Here is a 27,074-nt window from a genome sequence, read left to right as displayed (position 1 = left end):
GGACTCAGGACTAGAGTGGGCAAACTCCATTTGTGTCATTTTGCAGCGGACCGATTTCAAGTTTTATGTCTGCCATTTAATGTTTTTGTGCAATCGTGGCCCATGTCCAAACAACTGTTAAGTTCATCAAAATACTGTATGCTTGTCTCCCTTCATTTTAGCCCTATTTTTGTTTCCAGGGCTGAATTGTCCATTGATGTGATTGTGTGCGTGTATATGTTTTTTTTTTTGTTTTTTTTTTTTTTAAATGCACGTGCCCTGCTGTTGATTGACCAGGGCTGGGATTTGAACCTCAATACTGTGAGGCAGATGCTAACCAGTTGCTCCACCATACCACCATATCATATGACTTTATGTGATTTCATATTTTCTTCTTTGTTTTTGAACAAGTTGAATGCCCTGGACCTTGTTGACATCACTCCCATGATTCCTTCAAAAAGTCCAAGGTTTGGGGGCCATGTCAACCTCACCCTGACAGTCACTCCTGATATTGCCAATGGAGAAATTGGTTTCACAAGTAACAGCACAGTTGCGGTTCATGAACCAGAGAGCAGCAACAGCAGCATGGTAAGATTCGACTCTCAGATATGAACTGTCAAAATAGAGGAATAAAGGCTCTAGTTTCAGAGTTCTGTCGGAATTCCAGCGATAAAGTACAGCAGTTTATTGTCATAACGTTTGGTGCAGGTGAGCCTTCCGCTACGGCGTGACGGCACAGACGGTCAAGCTGTTGTGTTCTGGAGTCTCAAGCCAATCGGAATCAACCGTGAGGACATAACATGGAATGATCTGGAACCTCTCAACGGCTCTGTTGTCTTCATGTCCGGGCAGAGCGAGGCCTTCATAAACCTTACAATCATTGCTGACAATACACCAGAAGTCAATGAGACCTTGCTGCTTACCCTAGATAGGTAGGGAAATTTTCAAATTATCAATGAAGTTTCAAATTCCCTATATTGATACATGCAGTGGGATTTTGTTGTCGTTGTTGTTGTTGTGCACCACTGAGGCATTTTAAGTTTCTTTTCATGTGTTATGCTACGACAAATGAAGTTTAATTAGGTAATGTGAATGTGATCCTGAAAGAGAGGATTTTGGGGTATCATGCTGTGTTCTGTGATGTTCTGATGAGAACCGCAGCACTCTCCCCTCCCGCCTTATCTCTGCAGGGTGGAGACTACACGCTTTATAGTGTACTTTGGGTAAGTGGAGACTGGAGTGAACCCCTTTTGTCCAGCGTGAATCGGGACTTTGTTTTCCGGAGAAGGGGCTACTTCAGGATTTCTGGCGTCTCTGGATAACTTGGGGATGAGTGGCATTAGGGATTTTCTGATGGTGTGAAAACGGGGAATCCAAGAGAAATTAGTAGTTGGGAAGTAAACAGAGAATCCTCTTTATGTGATTCACTCCATCTTAAACGGGCTTGATTGTTTGCCCTTTGGAGATGCTTGCGTTTGTATGCACGTTGTGACTGTGTTTGTGAATGATTATTTGGAGTGCGTCATGCTGTCTTCTCTGTAGATTAGCCTTCATAAGTGAGGCCTACTTCACTCTAGTTTTCTCACACACACATGCAGCCACATGTACACACACACAGCACTGCAACCAACAAAAGTGTCGGATTTCATTTATGTCACAAAGGGACTGTTATTTGAAGTGTTGCTTATTTACTGATGGTCTAAAATAATATGTTCACTTTCCCTTTGATGACTTGCAGTTTTGTGGACTTCCTTTTTCCCCCCTGTTGTATTATAATCGTCAATGACACCTGTGTCAAAAAGTAGAGCGGCAGTTCTCAGTCGTTTTTTTTCTTGAAATGATTACGAAAAGCTTGTTTATTTTTCAAAGAAAACCATTGTATCAGATCTACAAAAAAAATATTGAAGACAATGTTTTGTGTTTCTGCTGCACCACATAAGGGTAGGATAACACGTCATGATCTTAAAATTAAATTGTATTTATCTTTTTGTCCCAGGAGTAATGTTGAAAATCAAATCCTGAAAGCTGGCTTTACCACCAGAGAGATTGTCATCATGGAGAACGACAACCCCGGGGGAGTCTTTGAGTTCTCTCCATCCTCCAGAGGTCCATGGTTGATCAATGTAAGCCAAAGGAACAGGCCAATGTTTGAAAATGCAGTATTTTCCGTCATCTGGTGTAATGCGTCCTTTACAGGAGGGTGAGGCCGTAGAGCTCCATGTGGTCAGAGCCCAGGGACAGCTGCTGAAACAGCTGCTGCGATATGCTGTCGTGCCTACCGGCAACACCGAATTCTATGGTGCAACTGGCATCTTGGAGTTTAAACCAGGCGAGAGGGACGTGGTGGTGGCCCTGGTGGCCAAGCGTGATGGTGTGCCAGAGGTAAGAATGTTCACAACTTTTTGCATATAGCAGGCGCAACAATCAATCAGAGATCTATTTTCTTGCTGCCCTCAATTTCCTCTCAGTTTGTGGCACTGCTAATTTTGAGAAGGAAACTGCACATACATAGTTGGTAAAAACACATTGTTCGATCAACATATGAACATCCAGTAAATTATTGACATGTAGACATTTGATAATTTTATCATCTGCATTTGAATCCTGCTGTCTCAATGGTTTTTTATTTTATATATGAACTCATTCACTGCCATAAATGTTTACTGTATGTTCAGCAACTGGAATTCAACCAGTATTATGTGACTTTGGATTTGAGATCAGCACCGCTTTTAAGTGAAAGATAAAGATTAGGAGGTGAATCTGCAGTTCTGCTGCTGATTACTAATGACCAGAAAAAGCTATAAACAAATGTTTTTTGTTAGTGAAAGAAGAGTGACTACTAATCTTTATTTTGGTCGGTTTGGTGTTTATTGTCTCAGAACGTAATATTTTGTGGGTCGTAAGGAATCAGTAAAGATGCTCTAAAACTATGCATTATGTAAAGAACTCTGCTTTGAAAATAGCTTTTCATGAATGTGTTAAATGGTCTTTGTTTGTTTGTTTCAGATGGATGAGACTTTCTCCATTGTACTCAGCAGCCACAGCACTCCTCCCAGTCGCCTCGGAAGCCACACGGAGGTCAACGTCACAGTGCGCAGGAATGACGACCCCTTTGGAGTCATAGAATTCAGGGATTCGGGAACAGCACTGCCCATCAGTGAAAGCAAAGGAAACGAAACATTCCAAGGTAGATCGGAGTAGCACATTATACTCAAACCTCACTGAAATTACTTGTAATGGGCCAAAATTTGTGGGAGCTGTCTGTGATAACGAAATGAATCCATCCAAATGTTGTCCTTGTAAAGGTTTTTATATTATTTTCTATTCATATCGGGGACCAGGCTCCAGTGAATGTGCTGTGCTGCCAATGTCCCATCAGTCTTTTTGTTAAATAAAACAAAAATGGTTGATAAAAGCCCAACAAAAAATTGACTAGCTGCTTAATGAACTGATATGCAATTGAAGAGCATGAATCATCTTTTAATAGGCCAACATGTGCTGTGTTGTGGAAGTGTCCATTGTCTAAACAGAGCACCTCTCTACATATTCTGACTCATAGCGACCTACTTCGTGCAGAGGAGCAGGGGGCTCTTCGGGGAAGTGTCTGTTTCATGGATCCTAGAGCCAGCTTCATCTGAAGATGTTAGCCCTGTCCAGGGAAACATCACGTTCAAGGAGGGGGACTCCTTGAAAAACCTAATTCTCCTCTCCTTACCAGATGAGGTACACTGAAGCAGAATCAAATTTATTTGGCATGTATGTCAAAAACACACACATCTGTATGATTTGGTCTTAGATACCTGAAGGTCTGGAGAATTTCATAGTCACTCTGGTGAACACGAGTGGAGGAGCGAGGCTGGGAAGCAGAGTGTCAGCCAATTTTCAGATCAGTAAAAATGATGACCCCATTTATTTTTCTGGTAAGCGATTTGCTCTGAAAGGATTTGCTGCTTTGGATGCTGTTCATACACGCATACATTTTCCATATCCTTCTCCATACATCTTGAAGAACCTATCGTCAGGAGGCTTCAGGAGGGCGACGTGGCCATTTTCAGTGTTGTGCGGGCGGGTCAACCGGACGGCGTGGACACAGTGGCGTATCGTGTGGAATATGGTGATGCGTCACCTGGTGACCTCACTCCCCTCAGTAATGACACATTGTTGGTGTACGGCATAGGGGAATGGATGCAAAACATCTCTGTGGCCATAGAAGACGACAACATACCAGAGACCGATGAGCGCTTCTTCATTCACTTGTATAATGCCACCGGTGAGTATTCTGCATATTCTACTCTATTTACTGAGCATGGAGGTCTTTATTTATTCGACTGTAGAGAATATTACCCATTTATTTACTAGGAAGTAAAAAAAAAAACAAATTTTAATTAATTTTGTATTGTTTCAGTTTTTTAATTATGTGATTAAAAAAATTAAAATATAAACAATAATTTAATTAATCATGCAATTTAACTGCTCTCAATTATTTATACATCTTAATAAAATAATGAAAACATATGGAACTATGTATTACCAGAAATATATGGAAAACTTAATTTAGATGTGGTACAAATATTATCAGTGGGATGAGTAGGATAACAATGATTTCCAGTATCATGAAAATCACTTTTTTTTAACTGATCAGAATGAATGAATCAACATTGGAAATTGTATTTACATTGTCTACATTGACAAATGATAGTATCATAGTAGAGCCACATGTTGTTTTGTTTTCATAGGGGCAAAATGAGGCATTTATTTGAGGTGAGGGACAGGTGTAGCCATGTACAGTGAAGAAAATAAGTATTTGAACACCCTGCTATATTGCAAGTTCTCCCACTTGGAAATCATGGAGGGATCTGAAATTTTAATCGCAGGTGCATGTCCACTGTGAGAGAGAGATAATCTAAAAAGACAAATCCAGAAATCACAATGGATGATTTTTTAACGATTTAAGTGTGTGATACAGCTGCAAATACAATATTCAGGAGACTCAGTTCTTAAAGGTGCGGTCGACCATTTGGTAAAATAGAACAATATCACTTTCTACTTTGTGGACAGATACACCAAACTGATTTGATGTATAATACCTTTCAAAAAAAACTAAACAAAAATAACCGGACCAGTTTACAGAAAAATAGTCAATTTCCCCACACTCATCTTTATGATATACCGAGCCCTTAATTGTGTTATTGACAGCTTCATATTAGTGCCCAGGCGGAGGCCGACGGAGCTGTCTTGACTAACACCAAGTGCTCTCCTAATCTCGGTATTGTGTGTCAGGGGCAGCATTGAAAGACTGCCAGGGCCCCAACAGCACCTTAATTACCAGACTCCAAATAGCCTAAGTCACAAAGACCAGCAACTCAGTTGGCCTCTCACTGTTTACCAGTTCAAAGCAGAATGGGAAGTTGTTGAGTACGGTGTTTTGCTGAAGAGGTCGATATTTCTCATGTTAGACCTCAATCAAATTCATGCAGCGACCTTGACTCCCTTTAGCCCGTCACTTTAATCATGAGAAAATTCCTACTTTAATGTGTACCGTCGTCCGGCAACCTGAAGCATGTGACTGTGAGCATTACTCACTGGCTGCTTCTGATAAATATCAGTCACTGTAGTTTGTACTGTATGTATCTTACTGTCGCAAAGTGAGAACATGTTAGGAAGGCAGTGGCAGTGAAAGCAGTCCTTCTCCGATGTCTGTATTGTTTGTTAAATATTAAAATGTAAAGAGGGGTGATTCAATTATATCTGTGTCCACAGGGGATGCGGTGGTGTATGGAGCAGACATGGCTACTGTGGTCATTGAGGCCAATGATGACGCCAGTGGCATTTTCTCACTGGAGCCAACAGAAAAGACGGTTGAAGAGGGGAAAAGCAATAACTTTGAGTAAAAAGTCTTTGAATAATATCCCCAAAAATAATTTTGATGGTTTTCCCCTGTGTCACCACACTGAAAAATAAAATCTTTAATTTCACCATGTACATCAGTTGTATATGATGAAAGTGTGGTGTACTAGTGTACTTTCCCCGTCTCATCAAAAATAATAAGATATATGTCAGAGTCATTGATGTGATTACAAATGGTGAGAAAATTTAGCAATATGTGAAAATGCAGGAAAAAAAATGGCCAAAATCCCAAGGCGCAATATGCATCAGGCAAACAGGGGTGGGGAACCATTATACGAAATAAATGGATGTATACTTGTCTTTTTTTGACATAATGTGAACTTCATTCCTATATTTTAGCACGTTCATTGGCACCTGTCAATGAAGGACCTGTTATGTAAAGGCCTCATAACATTGAGTTCCTTTTTTTTTTTTAATTGGAGGGGTTTTTTTAGGGCAATTTTACTGGATCCAAATTTATCTTGTTTTATATGACACATTCTTAACAGCTTATTTATCCGCCGTTCCAAATTTTGCTTCCTGTAAATTGAATAACAAACTGATAATACTTCAGGGGGCCACCTTCCCGTGTATGTGAACATCAAAAGGGAAAATAAATGTATGTAACATGATTGAGCAAAACCATTGCTATATTTGGATTCAGCACATTAAAATATTCCTAAATAAGATAACAAATCTTCAACAATAAATAGATTGTTGACCAGTGTTATCTGTTGCTGTTTTCTCCTCAGTGTCTTGCGAGCGCGAGGTCGTTTTGGAAACATAACAATCTTCTGGCAGCTCTACGCCAATGACTCCGTCACTCCATTGTTGCAAAGTCAAGAATTTACCGTCACCTCTAGCTCACTCACTTTCACCACTGGAGAAGATTCCAAAGCAATTATCCTGGAGGCCATCTCTGATAAGCTTCCAGAATTCAATGAGTTCTTTGTCCTCAGACTGGTTAATATTTCTGGTGAGTTAAAAAAAAAAAAAAAAAAGTGGATCATGGTGTACACTGTCCAACCTTAAATATGAGATAGTGTATTTTACAAACGTTAATTCCATCTAACGTGTTTTGTCATCTTTATAGATGGCCGACTTGCTTTGACGTCTCTGAGTGCCTCGGTTGTCATTCCCTTCAATGACGACCCGTATGGTGTGTTTGCCATCGCCGACCGTGATCTGGACCAAGAAGTAGCAGAGGATGTACTGTCAGAGGAGGATATGGCGGACGTCACTTCCTTTACCATCCTCCGACAGCAGGGTACTTTTGGTGACGTGCGGGTTGCCTGGGAGATCGTATCCGGCCACTTCCCAGACGGTCTTCCGCTTATGGATGACCTGCTTCTTCTTGCGTCCTTCCCGGACACGGTCGAGCTCAGGCCTCGTGCCAGAAGACACCACTCTGCAACAGACACACTTTTTTTCTCTGGACGTCACGGAGCCTACGGGACCATCTCACCTGAAGATTCGCCTCCTTTGCCGGGCAACTTTACATTCGCTGCTTGGCTGGTTCCCAGAGTGGACACTGATGGCTTCATTGTCTCCAAAGGAATCACAAATGCTACCTTGTATTATGGCATGAAAGTCCACACCAATGAGTCTCATATCACGGTGAAGTTTTACTACACTGTGACAGGATCGAATAATACCCAAGTAGCGCAGGCCACTAGTGCCAAATTTGTGGAAGATAACACATGGCTCCATTTGATCATTTCTGTGGATGATGGAATTATTCAGTTTTTCCTGGATGGGAACCCCATTCCTGGAGGCCTGAAGAGCATTAAAGGAGAAGGCATTACTAATGGTGAGATACTCTTGATTATAACACATTTATGATGCAAAATAATACATTCTGAACTCAATATATTGCTGATAGAGTTAACATTTCTACGGTCAATAAGAAAACCTGCTAAACATTTTACAGTCTATAAGTTCAATTAGGGCGATGGTCGTTGTTTAGGTTGAAAATGTCAAACCTTTAGTAAATAAGAGACAGGACATGCACAGTAAGAATAATAAGAGGTGCAGTTTAATACAAAAAATCCATGCAAGAAGAGTCTTCAAACATAACCAGGAGGGATGCCGATATAAGTGCCTGTCAATTTTTTTCTCCAGCAAAGACGAAAAGGTATTTATCATCTGCTTCATGCAAGTGCCCCCCCCCAAAAAAAAATGCAGACATCTTGCTTTGTCTTACAGGAAAAATGATAATACAATAACAGAGAGAGCAACAGGAGCAGTCTCTTGTCTTAAAGTAAATTAAATTAACTATTAAATATAATTTCATTTATTTTTATTTTTTTAATTTAATATAGAGTACATTTTATATACATAAAATTATATATTTTTCTAACGGTAGTGTTTTACCTTTCCATCCATCCATCCATTTTCTTAACCGCTTATCCTCACAAGGGTTGTGGGGAGTGCTGCAGCCTATAACACCACACTCACACCTAGGGGCATTTTAGAGTATCCAGTTAATGTTGCATGTCTTTGGGATGTGGGAGGAGACCGAAGTGCCCAGAGAAAACCCACGCAGGCACGGGGAGAACATGCAGACTCCACACAGGCGGGTCCGGGATTGATCCCTGGACCTCAGAACTGGGAGGCCAACGCTTTACCAGCTGCTCCACCGCGCCACCGGTTTACATTTTTTTTTTAATTTTCTTTTGTTGATGATGCTCCAATTGGAATAGGCTTGAGCCCCTGCCGTGATCATTAAAAAAATAAGTGTCATAGAAGTTGGATTGATAATTCCAAATACTCTTGTTTTGCTACCATTTGAGTCAGGAACCCCTGCGGTTGATTGGCCGCCAGTCCAGGGTGTGCCACGCCTCTCGCCCAGGGTGAGCTCAACTGGGATGGCTGACCCTAATGAGGACAAGAGTTATAGAAAACGAATGGATGCCTGGATGGATAATAGAATCAAACATTTTTTATGTTCAGACTGCATTTTCAGCACCATGGTCAGTGACAGAGGCAGAAAAGCTCGTTTTGTTGTCACGAGTGTATAATCTCTGAATTACATGGCGAAATGCAAAAAAGTCTGTCCTTCCTTAAAAACGCAGGCACACACACACACACACACACACACACACACACACACACACACACACACACACCACCCACCTCTCGTTCTATCCTTCAGTGTTCATAACTACTGAGTCTCTCCAACGCTTGAGTGAGCCCAGTTGGATATTGTTACCGCTCAAAGAAATCGGTCAGCATCTTCTTTTATTCCTTCTCCCTCTAATTACTGGAGACAATAGTGGTAGCCCGCCCTGGACTGAAGGTTCTCAGGAGGAGGAAACTTCCCAAATTGCTCTTTAGTTAACTTCAATCATAATCAATATGTGCATGATAATCAGTTGTGCCAGTTGTCATTGTCTTCCAGTGGTTCCTTAACCTGTAGCTGGATTGTTTTGCATCAGGGCTTTGTACTTATCCACTGTTGCAGGTTTACCGCACTTATTCTTTATTCTACTGGGGCCTTTCATTAGAACTTAACCAAAAACTGGCGTAAGGTCAAGAAGAGGTTTCCTGGTTAGACCAGAAAAGCACAACAACACCGCACATAAAAATCAGCAAATGAATTACATTCTGTTGAGGGGTTATTTGTACAGTTTTTTAAATAGGTTATTTCACACTCTGTTGTCTACTTTAGGTCCTGCTTCTACGTTCATTGGATCAGATCCATTAGGTCAACAGCGGTACACAGGACTCCTTCAAGATGTCCGCTTGTACCATACCAGACTTAACCGTAGCCACATACGTGAGCTTCACAGCCAACCTGCAAAAACGGACCTGCGCAGCGTCTCAGGTTACCTCCGATATAAGCCGCAGGAGAGCCAGAAGTCCTTTGTGGTGGAAGTCAAGGATGATGATGAAGAGGAGGGGGAGGAAGTGTTCTACCTGCAGCTGGTGGCCGTAAATGGCGGCGCCCGCCTGCCCTTTCCCCGGCCCACGGCCGTGATACGCGTCATGAAGAGCGACAATGCCAACGGGCTTTTTGGGTTCACGGGTGGCTGCATACCTGACGTAAGTGGCCTCGGTTTATCTTAACGTCATACAAGCTTTTTGGTGAGAAGCTAACAAATTAGTGAGGCTAATGAAAGAAACACATTGGTCATCAAACACTCTGCTCATTACATAATCGGTTATCGGCATCGTCATGTTCTAAATGACCCTCCAATTCATACAATAACAACATACTATGGTCTTTCCAAGTAAAGTTGTCTTCATACCAGGATTCTTTGCCTCATTTTTTTTCTCAGAAAATTGTGCACCAGAAGAGAAAGTATGACAATAACAACGATAAAACCTTACATGGAGCTCACTATGACATAGAAAAAAACATCAACAGATCCTAATGGACAGTAGACCGCATGTAGCTAAAACCATAATGACTATTGACTATTTTAAAAAAAGTCCATAAATTTGCCAACCAATGGCACACTTTTACCAATCATTTTACTCCATTACATATAAGTGAGACATCTTCAAAGTGCTGGAAGTTAACTTAAAATTACAGTTTTTAAAATCTGAGAGAAAAGCTTTTCTTTTCATTTTTGAACACTTTAACTGTCACAAAACGGATTGTGTTCAACTTTGGATGGTCCACTGTACAACCTTTGGCGTATGTAAACATGTAAGGTGTAAAACGAAACATTAATATTGTAAATACGCTTACAATTGTAGAGGCATGTCACGGTCATCACTCAGCTGTTTCTACAAAGAAACCATACACACAGACACATGTAACAGAATCCCTTTTTTTTTTTGTGAGCGCCTGTCGTGCTGCATATTTCATGAGTCTTCATGCGCGGCTACATGCAGGCAACACGCTCCCTTTTTAGTTCGATTGGTTGCATCGAGATCAGGTGGAGCGGCAGATGGCGTGGCCGCTGCAGGTGTGTGTGTCAGGAGCATTCCTGTAGAACTGGATCGGGATTCCCAATAATGGAACTGGAGAGCTGCGTATGGTTCCTCACAGTCATCGGTGCAACAGGTGGCAGGGCTGAGGGACGAAATTCCATTAGAAACAAGAGGATCACATTATTAATGTGTTGGAATGGGTTCAGGAATGCTGCTGATTTTGGCCAAGCAGCTGCAATTTACTGATGTACAGATAAATTAGTTTCAGTTTATTTCTTTGCTAGTTTATTTCAACTTAACTCGCATTTCTATTCCTTCTGCTTGTTTTATAGACCACTGAGGAGGGTTCAACAGTTTCCTGTGTTATTGAGCGGATGCGAGGCTCTCTGGACCACGTCTATGTCAATTATTCTGTGATCCAAGTGAATGGCGTGAACAGTGAAATGCCCGCACATGAGGATTTTCTCAATGCCACCGGAGCTGTACTTTTCATGAGTGGGCAGCGCTCGGAGGTGTGTGACAATGACTCACCAGTTGTAAAAGCCTCTTAACGGGGTGATTGCTCATGTGGGTGAAAACAAGTGTGCCGCTCAGTAGCTGTTACCAGCATGCTTATTTGCATGCAATGAGTCAATACAAGAGCATTATTGCCAGGAATAAAACTACTTTTCATTGACAGGGTAATCATCGTCATAGTACCACTAATGGGGTGCACTTTAGTTGTATTGTAACTTTTGAGTTGGTCGAATAGTTGTCTCATTTAGGCCGAATACTGAACTGTTCCGTACTAATTGCTGAGACAGAATCAGTATTCAAATGTAGACTGTTGTGCACATTTCCTTTAGGTACTGAACCTCGTGGTGTTGGATGACAACCTCCCTGAGTTGGCAGAGACCTTTCAAGTCACACTGGTGTTAGCGGGATCCAGTGATGGGAAACTCGGCTCAACTCCTACCAGCGGCGCTAGCGTTGACCCCAGTCGTTCTGCTAACACAGTCACTGTCATGGCGAGTGACCATCCCTATGGTATTCACCTACACATGTGAAATACAGCTTTATCCTGAGTTGTGACACTTTGTAGCACAATTCAAGGTTATCTTTTTGCTGCCAGGCCTGCTGCAGTTCCAAGCTCATCTTCCAGGCGAGGGATTGATCGCCCCTGCTTTGGAACCCGCGCACATCGTTGTCCAAGAGGAAGACGGACAAGTCCGACTGCCGGTGGCCAGGGCCCAAGGCCTTCTGGGGAGGGTCATGGTGGGATACAGGACGACCCCCTTCACAGCATCCAGCCCGGAAGACTACGAGGTCAACTTTCCCTCTCAGTTTAATTCATCGAATGTGCATAATTGCATGTTATATCGGATTGTGTTTATGTATTTTATCGTCAGGAATCAGAGGGTATGCTGGACTTTCTCCCGGGAGAAAGGTTAAAGTTCATTACGGTCACCATTATTGACAATCCTGTTCCCGAGCTGGACAAGGACTTTAGAGTGGAGCTCTACAATACTGATGGAAGAGGTGATAAAACAAAGCAGTTCTCAACTTGTTGTGGTTTTTGGTTTACCTCTCCTCTGTTGGGTTTCTGCAAGAATTTGCCACATTACCAGCATGAATTCCAAATTATACAAAAATGTAAAGCTGAATCCTCCTTTATCCTAAACATATGAGGCAATTGGTAGAACCCTTGCAGTGTTTTGGTTTATCTTGTCTTGTGAACCGCCTGTCAGATTTCTACCTATCAAACCTCCCTCCTTTGTCTTTTTGGTATTGGATCTCCTGATCTGATTTCCTGGTGTGAACTTCCTTCCTCCTCATGTGTGATCCTGATTTGTGATCCACCAGTGGATCCTTTTCTGCATGTTGAGGAAAGTGGTAGTGGGGAAAGTGACTCTGATTTCTTGCCCTCATCCTTTCTCCACCATGGTAAGTGTCCACCTCCCGAAATCGTCCGTTTATTGTGGAAGAAATGTCTCAAAGTCAAATTATTTCTGACACCACCCTAACAATGTTAAATGTTATGTTTGAACAACCACACCAAAACATCCGTACCAATCAATAAAGCAGATTTTACAAAGTTAGAAAGTTTTAGAAGCACTGTTTAAACGGCTCTTGAGTGAACTGATTTACAGAGTGCATTTTCTAGATTTGCTCAAAAATATTTTCTTACCATGTGGCTCTGTGTATGTGTGTGTCTGTTTGTGTGTGTAGCCAGCTTGGGAGCTGCCTCCCGCATCACAGTTACCATCGCAGCTTCTGATGATGCCCACGGGGTCTTTGAATTCAGCCCTGCCTTCCTGTCTGTGAACGGGACAGAACCTGAGGATGGACAAAGCTCTGTGGTTCTACAGGTCTGTGGCTAGCTTTTCATAAATATTAATTCTCCCAGGAATTCTGAATCCTGTGAGAGATTGAAAGAAAGAAATCATTTGAGAGTTACAGTACAGAATGAGATATTTCAAGACCCCAAGCAAATACAATATTGCCTCCTAGTGGCTTTGGGAAAAGTAAGGGGTTAAGGTAGCTCTTAATTTTCTTTACGTGTTAGCTGATTCAGTGGTGTTGTTGTTGTCTGATTGGATGCTTTCATTGTTTTGGGCATGCTTAGTTTGTTTTCCCCAATGCCATTGTGGCACATGAAATGCCCAATATCTCATAATCAATATGCAGTTGCAGGAATCAGAAAAAAAGTTTTTGTTCATCCCAACGAGTTGTGTATTATGTTTTTTCGTGTGTTAAAATAAATTAAGCAGCACTCCCATGCTCCTTGTGAGGATAAGTGGCTTGGAAAATGGGTGGACGTGGCTGTGTAATGAGATGAAGAAGAAACAAATAATTGGAACAAACTATGTGTGTACATGTGTTGTTTTGCGGTGTATCAGGTGTCACTGGATAATAGGGTTAGATTGTAAATTCGACAGTTTTTTAGTAGGAACCTTCCTTGTTACGTGTTGCAACCAGAAGGATAAAACACTTTTGGACCACTGTAACAGCTTGTTGCTGTAAATGCCTTTAAAACTTATCGGAACCAATCAAAGTTTCATGGTCAGAAAGAAAATACATGTATTGCGTCAACTAACAAGTTTGTCTTGGAGTTTTACTTCATCAATTTCTAAGGTTCAGCACACATCTACGTGTCTTAAAGCATAGGCTTAGGTTTAGAATAGGAAAAGCATTAAAGGCCAGAGGTTGTAAAGAATTGTACGGTATGTACCTCATTTTGCAATGCCTTGATTCCCTCTCCCAGGTGAATCGGTCCTTTGGCGATCTCTCCATTGTGACTGTGAAGTGGGAAGCTGATCCTAGCTCAGAAGGGGAACTCTTAAACCAGTCTGGAAACATCTCTTTTGGTGTTGCTCAGACATCAGTGCCCATCATCATCACTGTGGCCCAGGACGAGGTCCCTGAATTGGACAGGAATTTTACCGTGTCTTTGGTTCATGTGTCTAATGGACGTCTGGGTGTCAAAACTTCTGCAACACTAACTGTGCTCGCCAGTGACCACCCATATGGTGTCTTTGTTTTCCCTAACACCACAAGGCCTGTTCGTCTGCCTGAAGGTGACTCAGCTGTTACCCTCAGCATACTGCGACAGAAAGGCCACATGGGACAGGTGTGTAATGTTTTGTCACACTTTTACAACATTGTTTTTTTTTTGTTTTTTTTTTTTCAAACTTGTGTCATTTTCTTCCCATTTGCCAAGGTGCGAGTCACATTCAAGACACTAAAAGAAGCAGATCCTGCACCTTACAGGACACCCGGGGTGGGCCGAGCCACTGAAGGGCAGGACTTCGTTCCAATTTTAGATTCAGTTGTTTTCTTGGCCAATCAAAGTGAAGCAAACATCACTGTCAGTGTGTTGGATGATGAGGATCCAGAGAGAGATGAGTCTGTGTTTGTACAGTTGATCAGCGTTCAGCTTGTCAAAGGAGACCAGGAGAGGCCCAGTAAGCGACACACGTAGAAGTACCAGTACTGAAAATACAAGGTGTTGCTTCAGTTTTGACGGCGAGGTATCAGGATATTGTTCAACCCTAACAAGTGCATTGAATACAGTTGAAATAGTGTAATAACCAGTGTCAGAAATGTTTTTGGTACAGCTTCTGGCCAAGTTTCCCAAAAGTTATTGAGCTGAGACACTTTTTTTCTTCCCACTGCAGACCACAAAACAATTATGTCACGAAATGTAAATGGAGTGAAGTAATAATAATCTCATATCAATTTACTCAAATGTACCTAGTATTTAGAGTGAAATCTCGGCCTTTTTAGTTGGACACAAAACTGAAATTAGGCAAGGCACACCTAATGATTTCTGCTGCATTGTAGCACATCTCTTGTATAATATCTTATCAATTGCGTTGGTGCACCTACCTACTGATTTAACATTTGCGTATTACTCCTTTCCAGTTTCCAACTCCCCCTCTCTTGGCCCCAGGATAGAAATTGTAGCCCAGGTGGTAGTGGAGGCTAGTGATGATGCCTTTGGCGTCCTTCAGCTGTCAGCTTCTGCTGTCAGCGTGGCTGAAGACTATGTCGGACCGATCATAAATGTCACACGTGTAGGCGGGATATTTGCAGACGTATCTGTCAAGTTCAGAGCCGTGCCTTTGACCGCCAGAGTCAGTAAGTTTCTGAGCGGAGATATGAGCAATTACCATCTGTAGTCACCATCCTTCACCAAGAGTTACATTGTGTTTCCTTCAGGTGAAGACTACAGCGTGGCCTCCTCTGATGTTGTTCTTCTTGAAGGGGAATCCAGCAAATCCGTACCCATTTATGTCATCAATGATGTGCTCCCGGAACTGGAGGAGACCGTTGTTGTCGAGTTGATCAATCAAACAACTGGAGGAGCGCTGCTGGGAGAGCTCACACGTGCCACCATCACCATATTGCCTTCTGATGACCCTTTTGGTGCCTTTGGTTAGTTTGGCTCAATTCCGCCACTGCGTTTTAAATGATTACATCCATGCCCACATCAAGGCTCTAACAATATTTTGTCATGGCAGTCTTCCATGCTGCTCCAGTCACCATAGAGGAACCAGTATCCAACTCTATTCCAGTTGCCCTGCCAATAGTTCGTAATGCTGGTACTATTGGGACAGTGGTAGTCCAATGGAAGGCCACTGTTAATGGTCAGCTTGCAGTGGGGGACATCAGACCTGCATCGGGAGAGGTGACCTTTGCTCCCGGAGAAATCACAAAGACTCTCCAAGTGGAGGTCTTAGGGGATGACGTTCCTGAAATCACTGAGGTAAAACCCCCCGAAAAAAGTGTACTCATAGGTCTTTTACGTGTACCTCTCCTCGATCCTTAACACATATTATTTCTTTGCTAGATTATAAAGATAGAACTCACCAGCGCTAGTAATGGTGGGAACCTCGGAACAGATAAATCTGTTAACATCAAAGTGCCTGCTAACGACAATCCACATGGGACAGTGTACTTTGGACAGTCTGTTTACCGGATCCAGGAGCCACTAGAAGGAGTCTTGGGAGCCAATATTACTGTCCACAGAAGGTAGTTGTTATCATTGAGACATGACATATTTGGTCCATTTCTTGTCATCTTCATCATCACATTGCTTACATTTCAGAGACGGGCAGTTTGGCCGCCTCCAAATCCTGTACAGCACATCGGATATCGACCCAGTCGGTTTAGCTCAGGCTGAGGGCCAAAACTTGCTGACCTTCTACGACATCCCAAAACCAGGGCTTCCATCCACGTCCCCTCAAGGTTCACTTAACATCACCGGTCAGAAGGATCCCTTGTCTGCCTGTGCTGCTGGGTGCCTGAGAGAACGTGCTTGCCAAGCCTTCTCCCTATCCTCAAGCACAATCCCGCCACCCTGCACTTGGGTGACTTCGGGGGCTGATAAACTTGAAACAAAGTCTCAGATCATGACTTATGTGAAAAATGTGACTGCAGCTGCTGACCTGTTCAGCAGCCAAGCCTCCGCAGGGACCGACTACATCCCTGAGATGGCCAAAAGTGCCTTTATGGAGGATGGCTCAGGGGAAGCAAACCTCACTGTGCTCATTTTGACAGATAAGTTCCCTGAAATGGATGAAAGCTTTGCTATACAGATTTTAAAGGTATTGAGCACCGTAGTATTACTCTGATTTGTTTTCTTTCCCATTGTTTTGAATTTGTGTTACACATGTAATGCTTTATGTCATTTGAAGATAGGGCTGCTGAATGTGACCACAGACCAGAAGAACCTGCCCTCTCTTGGCCAGCCACATAAAGCAGTGGTCACCATAGCGTTGAACGGGGATGCGTTTGGCGTGTTTTTGATATACAGCTCCAGTGCCAATGCCACCAACGAAGGGCTCTACGTTGAGGTCCGTGAAGAGCCTTGGGTGGTGGTTCCTCTGGTCATTGAAAGGAGAGGAGGCAACTTGGGAGCAGTCACTGTGGAGTGGAGGTTTGTTGGAGGAAATGCCAGACCAGATACAGACTTTACTGGAACTGGGGGAACTTTGGTTTTCGATGGTAAGTCTCTCACCTACTGATTTGCAGTAATATGCAGTTAACCTAATTTATCAGCTTAGTCTTGCCTGTCAGAAAAATTCATCTAAGTTTGAAACTGCTTTTCTTGGAATGTGTCTGCAGGTGATCTCAAGAAGACAATCGAGATTGAAATCAGAGACGATATTGAGCCAGAAGACAACGAGAGCATCATGATCGGTCTTGTTAATACGGAGGGAGGAAGTCGTATCCTCCCCAGCTCAAATACCGTCAACATCGTAATTCTAGCTAATGATAACGTGGCCGGCATCGTGGGTTTCCATCCAGCATCACGTTCAATCATCGCCAGAGAGGGTGGGTAGCCACTTGTAATGCTTTGACAATTCGTGTGGACCTATGAGACTGTTTTTTATTTTTGATTTTTACAGGGCAAAAGCTGGCCTTGTCAGTTTTGAGAACTGCTCCAGGTGTGGGTAATGTCACAGTGAATTGGACAATATGGGGTCCACTTTTACAACAGACGTTCACTCACCACTCAGGGACACTTTTATTTCATGAGGTAAAACCCTTGTCATGTTTTGTAAGAAGACTTTTATGATGTGTTGATATGATAAATGACACATCTAGCTCGAGTTTCGCTAACATATTTCTTTTGATTCTTCTCCAGGGACAGCTAAACAATACCATCGTTGTGGAGGTTCTTGATGATCTGATACCAGAGGACAAAGCGCAATACAAAGTTTTCCTGACCAACATCCAAACCTTTGGTAACACACAACCTTTGCACAGTCGATTTTGTCTCAGAAATTTGTGAACATCAAAATCCGATAAATCAGAATGGCATTCCTCTGTTGAAGGTGTTGCGGTGCCAGGCCACGCCACACTTGACATCCAGGGAAGTGAGGCGATGTTTACAGTGGACACCAGTGACGAACCTTATGGGCTGCTTACCGTTGCATCATCGTCCCTAAGGGTGACCACTGAGGAGAGAGAGCACACCATAAATGTCTACATCAACAGAGAGTCTGGAGCGTCAGGTCAGTTGGTCCTGTTTCAGATGATTCACTGAAGTTTACTCATCAATTTACTTCCTGTGCACACTACTGTATATGCAGTTGAACTGAGATTATTACAATTCTTTGGTCAGGAGCTGTGAATGTCACCTATGAGGTTCTGAAAGGTTCCCTGGAGGACCTCTCCCAGGTAGAAGGTGTTCTTGCTGACCCAGGACAAGACTTCTTGGCAGGAACAGGTTCTGTGATTCTTCAGGAGGGTCAGACTTCTGTTGCTATCCCTGTCACCATACTGGAGGTAAAAATATTCTGCCCTCATAGTGACTGCGTAATTGAGGGTAAAGGTGTGAAACTGCATGGAAAGTGATTTACTAGTTTTAAGTCTGAATATTCATGTTATTTCCCCTAGAAAAACAGTCTAGTGTGAAGCATCTTTGTTTGTTTGTTTTACTAGGATGACATTCCAGAGTTGCAAGAATACTTCCTGGTTAACATTACATCAGCAGTACTTCTCACAACCCTTGCCACAGTTCCTCACCTAGGTACAAGACTAAATGGTTTTGTTGTTTGGATGGGTTTTATTCATCGTAATTGTTTTGTCTCTAATCATTGATGGAGATTTTTAATAGATTGTGGTCTATTTTGCACATTATCTTTTTTTGTCTGAATTCCTTTGTTTTCATACTTTCTCACAATCCTCCACTACTATTGCTCTGACTAGAAGTCGTGTATTGCACATTACCAGGTAATTTATGCTTTGATTTGTGCATAAAAGGCTTAAGCGTTGCATAAAGGGCTCAATATTAACACAGAATGAGAAATGGGCATAATCCACAAGTTTATTTTATTTCTATAAAACTTTGGCCCTCTAGTTAAGTTGATCAGAATGTATCATGTGAGAGATGGCTAATGACTACAACTATGACCGCTTCTGCCCCAATTCACCGATACTCCATGTTGTGAATGAGAGAAGTCAGAGTCACACATGGCATTAGTCATGTGGTTTGGAGAGATAGTGATGGTTTTCAGAAAAGAGGAATTTGGTGGTTTTGATGGGCACAGATTAAGTGACCTCACTAAAGCCGCAACTGGCCTCCCAGTCACTGGGTCATATAACGACTAAAAGAAGGCCCACCTGAAATATGGCTGTTCAAACTCCCTGTAGAGCTTCTAGATTTTGCTTTGTAGTCCAGAAATGGTAGAGAGAAAGCTTTTATTTAACATTTAATCTATTTAGCTATGTATATTTTTCTTCTTCATATATTATCCTGTGGCATAGACACGCGGGGTTTGGTGGCAGAGGTCAGCATTGGTCCTAATGATGGAATTAGAGGAGTCATTGATTGGACGAACACCATGTAAGAAAGCACTGCATGTTTGATTATGTTGACATGTTCAAGTTACAATTCAAGCATGAGTCTCATGCTAGTATTCTTTTGTTTCTAGGTTTGAAGTGAATGAAACGTTAGGGATTCTGACCCTAGTGGTCTACAGGAACAAGGGCGCATATGGGAATGTTTCTCTTTTGTTCTACGCGCAGAACCTTGAAGCTCAGCAAGGGCTGGACTACAACACCAGTGAAATGGTACAACTACGCAAACACACTCTGAAGTTGTGGTCACACTGCACAGCGTGAAAGCCCCCATACAATGGCAATGAGTGACCGGCCATCTGCCTAGAAAAAAAATGGCAATGGGAACATCCCATAGTAATTTCGGAGTTTTAAATTAATTCGTGAGCTTTCTAGTTACATGAAGTGTGCTCCGAGGCGTGTTTCATGATGAGCATGGCGCTTTGAAAGGGAGTTTGAAAGCCTCCCACAGAGACATCTTGGTATATTATTTTGCTATTGGCCCAAAGTTTGGGATAGTGGGACATCGCAATTATTATGCCTTCCCCCGTATCCCATTTCCTGTTTGTAATACAATCCGCCAAAATAGCACTCTAAAATCCCTCCACCAGCCCCGCTCCTACCGGAGGAGCTTTTTTCTTTCTGCTAACACGACGCCAAGCATCAGACACCCTCTGCATTGACGTGACAATCCTCAAAACATGCTGACTCCACCTCGACACACACACAATGAATGGGAAGGTCAAAGGCGTCAGACAGTTTGCATGGAGTGTGAGAAGGCCTGGGATGCTGACATGGAGTCTCACATTTAGAGAGACCTCTGAGTATTACTTGTCACGGCATGTTTTTCTCTTGTGATGAAACCCTTCAGGTGCTTCATTTTGTCAACGGTGAAAGACATAAATTTGTAGAAGTCCAGATCATTGATGACATCATTCCTGAGGGAGCTGAACGATTCCAGATGATACTGACCGATCCGTCACCTGGGCTTGAACTTGGCACCAATACTACAGGTTAACCATATAATCCGATGAGCCTTTCTCGGGGACAAAAGTAAAAGCCTCTATTGACCTATTATTCCTTTGCTCCATTTGTCTTTCAGCCACTGTGAATATCCTAGCGAGCGACGATGGACATGGTGTCCTATCTTTTAATACCAGCGGGCCTTTCTTACTGAAAGAACCCACATCTGGCCTGGGGCTGAGCGAGAGCATGGCCGCCCTCTATGTGGTTCGGATCCCCCAAGAGGGCACATTTGGTACTGTGACTGTGCAGTTTACCATCACAGATGCCTACGGCAGTCTTGCCAATGGTGATCTCATTCCGACACGAGGGTTTGTGGTGCTGGAGGATGGTGTCAGGTTTAAGGTAAGATATATTACTAAAGTGACAAAAGGATTATTGATGAAAATGAAATACTATATTAATATTTTATAGGCGGGGACTAATTCAAACCATAGGACATTTGAAACTGTCTGTTTTCTTTGGATTTTTACTCATTTTCATTTCAGTTACAGGATTGATGAATTCATTCACTGATAATGAATTTCAGACACTCTATGTATGAAAACATATGTACACTACCGTTTATTAACTTAGTCAAGATTAAAAGTGGTCACTATATGATGTTTTATTATCACTCTTGAATTACATCATTTAAAAAGTTGTCAGCCATGAATTATTTTTTATTCCATCTTTATATTTTAACCATGTTTGTTAAATTCCTTTTCCCGCCTTCTCAGCCAAAATATTTGTCAGCAATTGTGTTCCCTTCTTGAGCGCATAAACGCACAAAGTATTCCGTGTGTTGTTTCAGATGTTGGAGATCCGAGCGTTGCTGGATGCTGAGCCTGAAGTGAATGAGACATTCACAGTAACCCTGTCCAACCCAACCGGGGGCGCACGTCTCGGTGCCCCACTGCACGCTGCCATCACCGTCCTTGAGAACCTGGCGCCGTCGGGCTTGTTCTGCATTGGACCCACTCTCAATAGGTCTGGAAATAATTCCTTCAATAATTTATTTATCAATGTATAGGTTAGGTCTTTTACGTGTACTAGAATAGGCAAATGTATAGTGGCGTGAACACTGTGATTATTTTTGTTGTGCAGAAGTAGCACAGAAGTGGTGGCAAATGAAGGAATTGGAACCATCTTCCTCACAGTGTCTCGCAGCAATGGCTTGGAGTCTGCTGTCAGCGTGGAGTGGGGGACCCAGTCTGACACAGCTGTTGGTTCTGGTGATGTCAATAAATATTTCTTTCCAGAGTCACAGCATACTTGTCAACAAACCCTTCTACAGAGCAAAGTGATGATAATAATATTCTTTTTGTTAATTGTGTCTTGAAGAGGGCCCTCTCTCAATGATGGGTTTGTACCAAAGTTTTGAGGACACCCCCACATCCACATGGTGCTCTATCCCTTGGATGCCATCCATCCTTGCGGTCAGACTTGATAAGAGTCCTGCTGTGGGATCCTCCCATACATTGGCCACTATCTATCAATGGCAAGGAGTTTTTGTGCCCATAGTGGTAAGTGATAAATACACGGTGTCCCAAAAGTCAACATTACATTTCCTTCCTTGAATGACAAGGTTCATTCGGACATGTGAACCATCAGCACATTTTGGTCATTAATTGGAGCAGCGTATCAAAATTTCCACCAGGCAAAAAGGTTTCCTGTGCCAGATCGGAGTTCAGTGCAAGTTTGATAAGATTTATGACACACTGGTTCAACGCATAGTACAATTTACACAAACCATAGCACATTTATTGAAACAGGATGTGTTTATGAAAACAACAAGCTCCTAGAGTAGGTGTTTTTGCATCACCATGGAAGGCTGTACTAGATCTGAGCATCAACAAATGCTTGATTCAGCAGATGCTTTGGAGAGGGATTATAGCTTTGCCGGGAGGTTTGGTTGTTTAAAGGCTTCACGCAGAAGATTCTAATGCTGAGCAATAGTCTGGGACAGAAAAACATTTTGCCAGGTTACACTTTTCAATTACTAAGCCATGAGCAACAATTGGACATTTTTACAAAAATGGCAAAGCCCAAGCTGTCACGTGGTGAAGGCCTCACATCACTCTGAATGGTATCCAAAAATAAATGGAAAATGAAGTGTATAGTGCCTTTTCGGACACCATGTACTCTTAATTACTGGAGTACGTTTCTAAATGCACTGCTTTCTTCTTGCCGTCCTTCCAGTCTGCTCGGATTCAGGACCCGAGCTCCTGTGTTGGGTTTGCAATTGAAAACACAAGCTACATCGCCATCACCCATGGCGGTGCCCCTTTTGCCCCTGCCACCAACCTGAGCATCTTAAAACTACACAGGGACCTCAATGTCACATTGGTCGGTTGAACGCTGATGGCTTTTCTCATCATGTAGTAATTATTGGTTTTATTGACTTTTGTTGCCTTCATGTATCTTGTGGTATTAGGAACAAATCATAGGCGTGGAAGCTCTGGAAGTGAAACACTTCTCAAATGAAGACAAAGATTTTCTTATAGCATCAAGTCAGGTGATGTCAAATGTTATCATCACTTATTGTTCCAGTTATCCTCTTCTATTCTTTAAAGGTATTTCAAGTGCCTTTGTTCCCCCTGTAACTCCCTGTAGATATTTGTTTGGACCGGCAGCTCCTTCAATCTCCTGCAAACCCTCGACTTTAAAGAAGATATTGTCAGTGTGACGCCATTCACCCGCACAGATGGGCTTTATTTGGTAGTTTGCTTAAACAGCAAGACGAACAGCTGCTTCCTTCTTCACTGGAGTGGCGGAAGATTTAGGAATGCACAGCCCCTCCCTGTCACGGGCAGGGTCAGCCAGGTGGAGACAGTCAAGAGAGCAGAGGACACGTTTGTTTTGGTGCTTCTTCAAGGTGAAGCATTCTTTTTATTGACCAGCTGTGAATTAAGAGTTTCCGTGAAAAATTCCTTGAATCAACAATATGTTGAGCAAACCTTCCCAACACTACTTTCAAGAATTGTGTCACGGTTTGATGCTGGTCTAGGTAGCACACACTGGTGAAGATGGTATGGTCACAGTTTTAAGTTAAATATGCAGTCATGTTATGTTGCCATGTACCAGAGGGTACAATATATTGAATCAAGACAGGCACTTGTGCAGAATATTGGACAAGAAATAATTTCTTCATCAAAATAGTACAATATTTTGTGTGAGGGCAACCAAACCTCCCTGTCCCGTGCAGGTTCTAATTTGTTTGATTTATCTAGGTCAGACCATTCCATAATTCAGCATGAAAAAGAATATAAATGTCATTTTTGCAGGTGTGCTTCTTTCCTGTGAGGTGCTCCGATGGAAATTAGGCCAGAGTTCACCTGAGCTGCATCAGTCCATTCCTCACCCAGGCCTCACCTCAATTCATCCGTTCACAGCTCATTCTGAACTCTGTAAGTACTGTGGTTTTTAAGTATAAGATGGCATTTCAGGACATCATTTTATAATGTTCCAGTGGTGTACGTAATGATATGGTCAGTGTGTGATGTGAATGTCTGCTTCTCCTCACAGTTTACATCCTGCTAGCTGGTAGAAATAGGTCTTCACTTTACTCCTGGAGGTCTGATGCCAGCCTCTTCACCATCATACTGGAGGCCCCCCCGGCTAGGAAATTCCTTTCCTTTGAAGTCCCATCCCTCAATACCACCAAGACACTCTTAGCTTCTTCTGAGGAAAACCGTTCCAGAATTTATCATTTAACTTATGTCTCCAATCAGTCTGACTTCATTCCCAGGTATTGCTGTCGCAAGCACCACTCTGCGATTACGAAATTCAATAAACTTCTTTTAAACTATTTTGTGCCCCAGCTTTGGCGAGCTGCATTTCTTACCTGGTGACAGCGAGCTACAGATTGCAGTAAATGTCTTAGATGATGATGTTCCTGAACAGCAAGAGAATTTTCAGGTCCACCTGAAGAATCCAAAGGGTGGGGCAGAGATTGGATTTGGGGGTCAAGTGACTGTTGTGGTTCCAAGCAATGACAACCCCCACGGAGTGATTGGATTTGCACAGGCAAGATAAATCTTTTTTTTTTTTTTAATCCAATGACAGCCAGAGTTTTACTTGTGTTGTATCTATGATATGAATGTTTTTAAACTAACCATTATAATCTCCCAAGGGAAAATTCAACTTCCTACCCTTTCCAGAATTCTCTGTCTCTGGATGTTGAGGAGTTGGATCAAAATCATCAAATCTCATTCACAGTGGAGAGGAGAAGAGGGACATTTGGCAGATTGACTGTTCACTGGACTGCCAGTGGGAGTCTGGCGGACATTTACCCCACTTCCGGAGTGGTGCGTGAATAACCCTCAGTAATATTCCATCAGAATTAGTACAAGGGAGCCTCGGTTTACATACCTATATACGACATTTCAAGGTTACAAAGAGTACACAATGAAGTGTACATCGGGATAAGAATACTGCATGTTGTGCAAGAAGCCACTTTACTTAACAATTGAGCAACTAGCAAGAGTGGGCTAACTTGTTTTTTTTTTGTCATTCTGAAGTCAAGTGCAGAAATAATGGACAAAGACATATTTTTCAGAGGAATACTGGTCAAGGTCCAATTTTTACATATGGTGGGTTGTCATCCACTATTGCACTCAGCATTTTTCCAGATTCATCAGACCAAACCTTATTTTCAAGATGGTTACACCAAAGAAACCATGTTTCACCTCCCACAAAAACATTTCAGAAAGTGAAGCACAGAGATCAGTAGAAGACTTGCATGCATCTGTCTATCAGTAACCTAATTTTATTAAACTAATTAAATGATGGATGGATGGATGGATGGATGGATGGATGGATGGATGGATGATGTACAGGGGGTCACTGATGGTGTCGTGGTACATAAGGCTGATGTTTGTGCAGGCAGCATGGGATCAATTCCTGCTCAGTGATCGTGTCAATAGGTGCCCTGTAACTGAGTGGCAACCAGTTCAAGGTGTAGTCTGCCTTTCACCCAATGGTTAGACTCCGGCAGTCCCGTGACCCTTGTGAGGATAAGTGGCTTGGAAGATGGATGGATGGATGGATGGATGGACTTTCCATCCATCCATTTATCCATTATGTGTCCTGTGATTGGTTGGCAACCAACTCAGGGTGTACTCCGCCTCCTGCCCGAAGATAGTTGGGATGGGCTCCAGCACTCCCACGACCCTTGTGAGGATAAGCGGCTCAGAAAATGTACATATGTATGATGCACAGGTAAATTCCCCAGATTTCCATAGAACTACACTAGTCTCGTGCAAAATAGCATTACTGGAGTTAGCCCACTCTTATTCTCAGTGGCTCAAATGTTCATTTGCTAGTTGAAAAATCTTTTTCAAACAAATATGTACTATAATTTAGACCTTTTGACTAAGACAGTGGTAAACTTCAAGACATTCGTCTTCACCTCCAGATTCTGGTTAAGTCACCACTATAGGAATCGAACTCCGTCATAAACCGAGCATCCCCTTACATTGAAACCTTTAGCATTTTTCTCATCCTGCACGCTGTCAACTTCCCCAATACACCATTTTAAATTGGAAATTCCTACATAAAATCAGTCTAAAACTGAGCTGTCATCCTCATAGGTTACATTCTCAGAGGGTCAGTCGGTCGCCATCATTCCAGTGACTGTGCTGGCAGATGATATTGCAGAGCTAAGCGAGAGCGTTACCGTTACCCTCATGGATGTGACCACAATAGAGTTGCTGGACATACAACAGGCTGCTGTTATTGACAAGTTGCGGGCGAAAGCTCTGCTCACCATCCTGTCAAATGGTTCCCCCTACGGGGTGATTGGATGGCATCTGGACTCTCAGATTACTCGAACACAAGAACCGCAGGGTGAGCATTTGTCATTGATTGCTGCGGCATGATTAACACAGGAATTTAAAATGGGTTCACACTACATTTTATTCTTTTGTGCCAATATTTAGATGCCACCGCTATTGGGGTGCCAGCTTGATTATCGTATATGTTCTCTAACAAGGACAAAGAAAGCTGATTATGTCCCTTAAGAAGTGGTTACAGGAAATACACTTTGAGACTTACTGTAAAAGTTCTTTCATGGTTTCCAGTATATAAGTAATCTGAGGTTTGTCTTAATCCTTCTGGGAAGGCTGTCAGATTAGTCTGAAACATATCAAAAGATTATTTTAATCATTCACATTGTTGTTCCCATTTTACGCCAAAATGATCCAGTATTTTACGGTTCTTGATCTGTGTTTTATTCTAACAGTTAAAAGACTTTCTCTGAACTTCCAGGCTTTCCAGTCAATCTGACTTTGTCCATAGTGCGGGAGCACGGCTCCTCTGGTGATGTGGAAATACTTTATGAGACCAGGCCAGCCTTGAACCAACCTCCATCCAACCAGGCCTCCGCAGATCAGGACTACGTCGCCAAAAATGACAGCCTTATTATTACAGAAGGAGCAACTTTGGCCTTTGTGACCATTATAATCCTTCCGGTAAGAATAACTCTTAAAATAACA

General features: G+C 42.5%; 1 protein-coding gene and 1 long non-coding RNA gene across 4 annotated transcripts in view; one reads left to right on the top strand and one right to left on the bottom strand.

Annotated features, from left to right (window-relative positions):
- Window positions 1-27,074, top strand: part of adgrv1 (adhesion G protein-coupled receptor V1) — a 104,345-nt gene that overhangs the window by 21,119 nt on the left and 56,152 nt on the right. For 2 of the 3 annotated variants that reach the window (XM_061817220.1, XM_061817223.1), the window contains exons 11-57: window positions 391-567; window positions 688-911; window positions 1,976-2,102; window positions 2,176-2,361; window positions 2,986-3,166; window positions 3,539-3,702; window positions 3,776-3,899; window positions 3,989-4,249; window positions 5,740-5,866; window positions 6,618-6,841; window positions 6,959-7,675; window positions 9,536-9,909; window positions 11,079-11,258; window positions 11,592-11,772; window positions 11,858-12,051; window positions 12,135-12,264; window positions 12,589-12,669; window positions 12,955-13,094; window positions 13,991-14,690; window positions 15,151-15,366; window positions 15,448-15,663; window positions 15,750-15,994; window positions 16,079-16,260; window positions 16,337-16,835; window positions 16,926-17,235; window positions 17,356-17,565; window positions 17,640-17,770; window positions 17,879-17,978; window positions 18,069-18,248; window positions 18,359-18,522; window positions 18,679-18,766; window positions 19,504-19,582; window positions 19,671-19,809; window positions 20,447-20,588; window positions 20,678-20,943; window positions 21,392-21,567; window positions 21,685-21,812; window positions 21,922-22,103; window positions 22,780-22,926; window positions 23,015-23,095; window positions 23,194-23,455; window positions 23,865-23,987; window positions 24,106-24,328; window positions 24,402-24,606; window positions 24,741-24,887; window positions 26,172-26,427; window positions 26,848-27,050. In XM_061817220.1, the coding sequence (XP_061673204.1) occupies window positions 391-567; window positions 688-911; window positions 1,976-2,102; window positions 2,176-2,361; window positions 2,986-3,166; window positions 3,539-3,702; window positions 3,776-3,899; window positions 3,989-4,249; window positions 5,740-5,866; window positions 6,618-6,841; window positions 6,959-7,675; window positions 9,536-9,909; window positions 11,079-11,258; window positions 11,592-11,772; window positions 11,858-12,051; window positions 12,135-12,264; window positions 12,589-12,669; window positions 12,955-13,094; window positions 13,991-14,690; window positions 15,151-15,366; window positions 15,448-15,663; window positions 15,750-15,994; window positions 16,079-16,260; window positions 16,337-16,835; window positions 16,926-17,235; window positions 17,356-17,565; window positions 17,640-17,770; window positions 17,879-17,978; window positions 18,069-18,248; window positions 18,359-18,522; window positions 18,679-18,766; window positions 19,504-19,582; window positions 19,671-19,809; window positions 20,447-20,588; window positions 20,678-20,943; window positions 21,392-21,567; window positions 21,685-21,812; window positions 21,922-22,103; window positions 22,780-22,926; window positions 23,015-23,095; window positions 23,194-23,455; window positions 23,865-23,987; window positions 24,106-24,328; window positions 24,402-24,606; window positions 24,741-24,887; window positions 26,172-26,427; window positions 26,848-27,050 (9,792 nt within the window). The remainder of the gene's footprint in view (window positions 1-390; window positions 568-687; window positions 912-1,975; window positions 2,103-2,175; window positions 2,362-2,985; window positions 3,167-3,538; window positions 3,703-3,775; window positions 3,900-3,988; window positions 4,250-5,739; window positions 5,867-6,617; window positions 6,842-6,958; window positions 7,676-9,535; window positions 9,910-11,078; window positions 11,259-11,591; window positions 11,773-11,857; window positions 12,052-12,134; window positions 12,265-12,588; window positions 12,670-12,954; window positions 13,095-13,990; window positions 14,691-15,150; window positions 15,367-15,447; window positions 15,664-15,749; window positions 15,995-16,078; window positions 16,261-16,336; window positions 16,836-16,925; window positions 17,236-17,355; window positions 17,566-17,639; window positions 17,771-17,878; window positions 17,979-18,068; window positions 18,249-18,358; window positions 18,523-18,678; window positions 18,767-19,503; window positions 19,583-19,670; window positions 19,810-20,446; window positions 20,589-20,677; window positions 20,944-21,391; window positions 21,568-21,684; window positions 21,813-21,921; window positions 22,104-22,779; window positions 22,927-23,014; window positions 23,096-23,193; window positions 23,456-23,864; window positions 23,988-24,105; window positions 24,329-24,401; window positions 24,607-24,740; window positions 24,888-26,171; window positions 26,428-26,847; window positions 27,051-27,074) is intronic. The other variant, XM_061817222.1, reaches the window with a different exon arrangement.
- On the bottom strand, window positions 10,323-15,253 carry LOC133499324 (uncharacterized). The gene is made up of 4 exons (XR_009794619.1): window positions 15,115-15,253; window positions 13,958-14,147; window positions 12,989-13,144; window positions 10,323-10,888 (listed from the first exon to the last, which is right to left on the bottom strand). It is a non-coding gene; the product is annotated as an uncharacterized LOC133499324 (long non-coding RNA).

Source organism: Syngnathoides biaculeatus, chromosome 4 (genome assembly GCF_019802595.1).
Source record: "Syngnathoides biaculeatus isolate LvHL_M chromosome 4, ASM1980259v1, whole genome shotgun sequence".
Lineage (NCBI taxonomy): Eukaryota > Metazoa > Chordata > Actinopteri > Syngnathiformes > Syngnathidae > Syngnathoides > Syngnathoides biaculeatus.
This window is presented reverse-complemented; position numbering and strand designations above follow the sequence as displayed.